This window comes from Eurytemora carolleeae, unplaced genomic scaffold (assembly GCF_000591075.1).
Source record: "Eurytemora carolleeae unplaced genomic scaffold, Eaff_2.0 scaffold91, whole genome shotgun sequence".
NCBI lineage: Eukaryota > Metazoa > Arthropoda > Copepoda > Calanoida > Temoridae > Eurytemora > Eurytemora carolleeae.
Genome location: NW_019396098.1, coordinates 173733 through 179965, shown reverse-complemented (window position 1 = coordinate 179965; position 6233 = coordinate 173733). Strand labels below are relative to the sequence as shown.

At 33.5% G+C, this 6233-nt stretch overlaps 2 protein-coding genes and 1 long non-coding RNA gene across 3 annotated transcripts; all 3 read right to left on the bottom strand.

Moving 5' to 3' along the window:
* Window positions 1-156: 156 nt before the first annotated feature.
* Window positions 157-817, bottom strand: LOC111694884 (uncharacterized). The gene is made up of 2 exons (XR_002763746.1): window positions 715-817; window positions 157-252 (listed from the first exon to the last, which is right to left on the bottom strand). It is a non-coding gene; the product is annotated as an uncharacterized LOC111694884 (long non-coding RNA).
* Window positions 818-1114: 297 nt separating this feature from the next.
* Window positions 1115-3911, bottom strand: LOC111694896 (zinc finger protein 585B). Its single transcript, XM_023463951.1, has 6 exons — window positions 3778-3911; window positions 3476-3595; window positions 3235-3380; window positions 3006-3089; window positions 2381-2774; window positions 1115-2211 (listed from the first exon to the last, which is right to left on the bottom strand). Exons 2-6 carry the CDS (start codon window positions 3557-3559, stop codon window positions 1777-1779), a joined length of 1143 nt encoding a protein of 380 aa, XP_023319719.1. The 5' UTR covers window positions 3560-3595; window positions 3778-3911; the 3' UTR covers window positions 1115-1776.
* A 291-nt stretch (window positions 3912-4202) lies between these two features.
* Window positions 4203-5959, bottom strand: LOC111694895 (uncharacterized). The gene is made up of 3 exons (XM_023463950.1): window positions 5077-5959; window positions 4545-4717; window positions 4203-4337 (listed from the first exon to the last, which is right to left on the bottom strand). The coding sequence occupies exons 1-3, from the start codon at window positions 5954-5956 to the stop codon at window positions 4218-4220; spliced, it is 1173 nt and encodes a 390-aa protein (XP_023319718.1). The 5' UTR covers window positions 5957-5959; the 3' UTR covers window positions 4203-4217.
* Window positions 5960-6233: the final 274 nt, after the last annotated feature.

Genomic DNA, 6233 nt, shown 5'->3' with positions numbered 1-6233 from the left:
CGAAGACAAATCGTTATTCTAAATTAAACAGAAATAAATCCCGTCAATTTTGCTCCATGTCCTAACATGGCAATAGTTTAAACATCCGCAAGCAGCTTTAAAGAAAACTCGTAATTAAAAAATTAAGTTTAAGACTGCGACGTATTAGATGGGTTCCTTAGCGTGGAATTGTGAGGTTGTTGACAAACATCTTGAATGTTTGATGTTAAATTTAGTAGAGAAGAAAATAGAGGAAGAAGCTTGCTGGACAGTCTATAAAAGTTTCAAAATATGTTTTTTTAATGAATTAACATGTTCCCATTTCCCTTCTATAATTGATGGAATTTTTCTAAGATTAATTGTCCATAAGTCAGAACAAGAAAACAATCATCTTAAAATTTAACTTGATTTCAACAACTGCTAATGTATGTTTAAGGGTTTAATCTATGAACAACAGTTGACTTTTCGCAATCGCTCTGCTGCCGAAAACAAATATTCGAGACTGCCAATTGATCAAGCTTATGGAACTAACCAAAAGAAATTAGCTCAATCAGAGGCCGAATTTAAAGAATTTGTATTAAATTTTTCAAAGTTTAAGCTGGCCCTCAATTGAAATTGGGTTTTGGGGGATTTTAGACGCGGCTTAAATTCATTCAATTCGGACACTGTTTGTTCTTTTTGTTAAGACCTTATGTTTTAATTTTGAAAATTTCCCATTTATAAAATTAAACCTACTTTGAGATCTGCCAGAAAATGCGCAAACTCCAAAGATCTGGAACATTTTCTCAAAGTTAAAGTAGAGACAAGCCGGTACATCTGGAAATACAATTTCATCAAGCAGACTTCAAAACTGTAGTCAATAATAGTAATCAATACAGATCTTCAATATCTGACTATTATCAATTTCATGAATTAAAAAAGCAATACAAAAAAATAGAACAATAACTTTTAGCAAAAATACGGTTGTAGAAAATAGTGAATACATTGTAAACAGGGGTCAATATAATTCCCTTTTCAATCCCATTTGGGATTGACAAATTTGAAAGAAATGGGGGCAAATTCTTTAATTGGGGGCAAATTTTTTTTTAAAAAAATCTATTAATATCGAGATGTAAAAATATTATAACGATGAAAAAGCGACAAAATGATTAAATATAAATAATAATTACATTAATAAATAATCTATGTAAAAAATGAGATTGTTTATCAGTAAAAAAATACTAAGTAGTGTACATATTATAAAGATTGTTTAGCACTTTATGCTAAATTAGGTAAAAAGTTGTGTTTAATGTATCTAACTTGAAAAATTTAAAGTGAAAGATAAGTGGCATATTAAAAATGAAGGGACACAAAAAAATGTTATTGTCTTCTAAATTAAACATTTACATTTTTCAGAAAATTATGAAAGTATCATCAGTGCATAGATTTAGATAAAAAAGCCAAGTCTCGTTGTAGATTGTAGAATTTCTAAGATTGAACACTGAATATCATACAGAGATACAATTTCAGGGCTATATTTATATTTTGTTAAAAAAATAAATTTCTCCAATTTTTTATTTTTCCGGCCAATATCTTAAAACTCTTGCAATAAAAATATTGACCTTTTTTATCATGGAAATAGTTCTATTTTAGAGCTAGGAGGAAATTGAATTTAATGGAGAAGGTATAAAAATGTAACAAAAAGCCCTGTTTATCATATGTTTCCAAAAAGCGTTAACACAAATTTCCCATTGGTTGTAGGGTGAAATTCTTGAAAATATACACCCCCGTAAATATATACAGAAACTGTAGAGTTCATTAAATTTGATAGTACTGGGCAGCTGCTACCCCTACCCTGCTCAAGTGTTTATATTTGGATTCAACCTCTTTTATAGAAATTGAATGCTGTTTAATGTAATGATTGGACAACCAGTCCCGAACCTTAAACCTTGAGTCACAAAGATGGCATTTATGTGGCCTATCGTTAGTATGGGTTGCTTGGTGGTTTAGAAGATGTTTTCGTTCAATAAATCTCATTCCGCACAGCTCACAGGCATACGGTCTGTTCTCCGGAGCCACATGAATTCGCATGTGCATTCGCAAGTTTTGTTTCCCAAAAAATTCTTTTCCACATGTGTCACAAGAGAAGTTTTTAACCCCTATGTGATGCTTGACCACATGTTCTTTGAGGGAATGTTTGTTCTTGAAAGATGAGGGGCACTGAGAACACGAGAACACATGTTCTGTATGAACCTAAACAAAATTATTTAAGCACACTTAAAAAATCTATTTGATTTTTATCAGGAAAAGGATCAAATTGATTTGGGTCTGGACTTGAATCCAGAAATCCAATGGGTATAATCTAACCTGCCCAGAGCGCAAAATATTGAAGATCCTAGGCAATGCTATAAAAATTAATTACCTGATTAATATGTCTTTTAAGCTCTTCATTGGTGAGAAAGGTTTGAGGGCAGTCTGTGCACATGAGGCGCTCCGGTAGCAAGTTTTCATGGGTAGATTCAAGATGATCTTTGAAGTTTTTATAAACGGAAAACATCTCAGGGCATTGAAAGCAACGAATAGGCATAGGAGAATTGTAGAACTTCTTGGTACAGATCAAGTTGTGGACCAGGAAGCACATCAAGCTCTTCTTGGCCTCGGTGTACTTGTTGCATCCGTTGCAGAAGAACTCCTTAGTCTCCTTGTTGAAGAGAGGGCTGTGGATAGATTTGTTAGGAGTGTCAGGGTGCTCAGCTGTGATGTGACACATTAACTCGTCTTGGGAGAGGTATAACTTGAAGCAGATATAACACATACTTTACAACCATGCGTTTAAGATCATTAAAAAAAATTGTAAAAATTCATGTTATTTACTAAAATTCTGAAATCATGAGAAACAATTGTCTTTAAAAGATGTATTTAAATGGCACTTTGGATAAATTAAATTATCTAAAATGAGAAGTGTTTTTATGATCAATGTTTTAACATAAAATATTGACAAAATCTGAATTTACAGAAAGATATAATAAACATTTAACGCAAAATCCCTGATTTGTGTTGTCATGGTTCCAATGATGAGCGCAGCTCCCCATAATTTCTGTATGGCAGGTGTTCCTTGTCTTAAATGTATTCTAAAACGAATAAAAAACATTATAGTGTTTGTGTTTTCTTAATGTAATCCCAATCTTATCTGCCTTTTTTTTTTTTGCTTACTTCCCTCACGAAATTTAGGGGTGGAGGGGGAAAGAAATTATAAGATTCCGATTATTTTCTCACCTATACGCTAACCGATCACCATTATTGGGTTTATCACTCTCCTTCAAGTATTTGGGTTGGATTTGGTTTATCTTCTCAATCACCTCTGGATATCGATCCTTCTTCTGTTCAAGGGCGCTCATATGCTTCTTAGATTTCATATGATCCTGCACAGGAAAAGATGGTTAAAACGTAAAAATAAATCCTCGAAATCTGGAATCACGAAAATCCGCGAAGATATTGAAGAAATTGTCGGATTTACCTGAATATGACTTTTCCGCTCCCAGTTGACCGGACACCTGCAGAACAAACATCTGACCTCATCAACCTTAGCTAACTTCTTCATCCACGGGAACTCCTCCAATCGTTCCAACAGCTTTCCCTAATCAATTGATTAAACAATAAACAGCAACAAAGAATAAGAATTAAAAAAAAAATTAAAAATATCTATAGACAATTATTACTAAAATCTAATTTTATGACGAGTAACAATTTAAAAGAGCGTGTTTTTAAAGATACACCAGCATTACTGGTTAAAATCGCTTTCTGAAATCAAAATAGAACCTGAATAGGCACATCAGATTCATCTTCATATTCCTCATCAGAGGATTCAGATTTTTTATTTCCCCTTCCTCCTGCACTCTTCACCCGCTGCGCTTGTGCATGAATCTTTGCCCTAAAAACAAATAAAAAAATAGTCTCAGAACCACCATTTTAGGTATTTAAAAAACTAAATAATATTGTTTTATGTTCGGTGATATTAAAATCAATCCAATCTAATCCAATCCAATCCAATCCAATCTAATCCAATCCAAGTGTTAGAGACGATTCAAATACTCAGAGTCGACAATTGTTAATTATTTAATTTTTAAGCTTTGAAAGATTTTAATTGCTAAACAGAGGAAAAATACGAGTTTTGTTTAGTTCAAAAAATGAGTTTATAATGGGTGTCAACTGAAAATGTTAAAATGCCAGAAAAAAAATGTAAACTTTAACATAAGAATTCATAATAGAATAGATTCACTGCTTACCCGAAGAAGATCTGGAAATTGTCGAAGGCGAAGTGCAATCGTGAGATCTGAAGGTCGACTCATTAATGACTTTTCTGAATCCTCCTTTCCAACCTAGGGAAATGATTTTAAAAATATTTCTTTTATTACTTTTATTCTAATAGATTTAAGGTTTTTTCCTGGAGTGAAAAATTAATTAAGAACGTAATAAAACTAGCAACTTTTTCGCCAGTATTTAAGTAAATTTTTATATGTATTTTGCATAAAAACAAGGAGCCCAATATATTATTAATTAAGTAAAGAAAGAATATTTAAATATACCTTTTCTATCCTTGTGGTTGACCAATCCATGGACTTCTCGTAGTTGAATTCCCCCCTGGAGAAAGTTCCATCCGTCCCGAGGGAACCAATAAAACTGAGATCAGAGAGACAACGGAGAACTCGCTCTTTTTGTTCGGCAGAGGTAGGATACGCCTTCCCGTAGTACATCACATCTAACAAGAACAAAACATAATTTTTTTAATCTTATTTCTTTATGAGGTTCTCTAATATCTATCTATTCTTACATGCCCCAAGAAAATTGAGAGCTATATGGTTGGTCGAAATTAAAAAATTTACCAAATTCCCTTTTCTTAAAAAGTCCACAAAAAAACGAAAAATCATGAAACCATAAATTGTCATTTGCTTTATGAAAAAAAAAGTTGTTCTTAGTTTTAAAAACTGAGGCAGCTTTCTATAGATAAAATTAGCACAGATTAGGGACTTAAACCTAGTAATATTAAGAAAGTTGTTTTATTTTAAAAGATTTTTTAGAAAACCCTAAAATATAATTATTAAATAAGTTATGAGTTACCTAGCGCAAGTTCAACATCAACTGAACTAAATCCAGGACAGAGTAAAGAAGTTTGAACATTCACATCGTCCAGAGAAGTGAAGAGCAGTGTTGAGAGCAGAAATGGTTCAATGTGTGCGTGGATTATTTTATCCGCGCACACTATTGAAAGTTCGCGCTCAGAGCTGGCACGTAGATGTTTTAATTCTTCGACTATATACTGTCCAATGTCGGATTTTTGTATTTTAATTTCGTCCACGGCATTTGAAGATTCTTGTGATTCCATTTTAACCTCGTCTTTACAATTGTTCTCGTAAAACAGAGATCTCGCATGATGTTCAGAGGTTTCTTCATGCTCCTTTAGTTTCAGGAGACTTTTCCAAGGAGTTTCCTGTCGACAGGGGGCACATTTAGGAACTCCTTGTACTAGTTCTAACCAGGGAAACTCCTTTATCCTATTCTCTATTTTCATCTGTATCTTGGAATGCTTGGAAGTTTCTAAATGCTCTATTATTGTGTCTATACTACCCCAACTAACTTTTCCTTGGCAAATATTACAGAAAGAAAATCCTAATCCTTTAAGGTATTCATCTTTGTGTTCAAGTAGAAATGGATAGAGCTTAGACATTGTTTCAAAACTGGAAGGATTTTCTCCGATAATTGGATTGGTTACAGGAGGACTGGCTGTGATTTTAGATGTTGATAAAACTGTTCTAAGATTGTTATAATCTTGAACAGGGGGTTGATCTATGGGTTGCATGCTGTCCTTGGAACCTTGGATTTGCTCTTGAACCAGCTGAGCCAGTTCTCCGGCAGTACCGGAGTAACCATGGAGAATTTCGGTCTTTGAGCCATTTTCATCTCCTACAATATCCATATTAACATCTGTAAATAAAAACATTTCAAAACCTCGGTACCTTAAAAAGAATTATTAGCTTTATGTACAGTTCGATTTTGTACTGTTACATATACAAAGTGTGCTAAACGAAAATGTGCGAAAGCTCAGTCTGAAGGACAGGCGGATTCAGTTTAACATGATCCAGACTTTCAAAATCGTACATGAGATTGATAGGGTTGACAGAAGAATTTGGTTTGAGTTTGCAGAAGACGGAGGCGAGAGAGTAACACGGCTTTCAGTGGATCCCTTGAACATTAAAAGTAAACTATCCAATACAGAG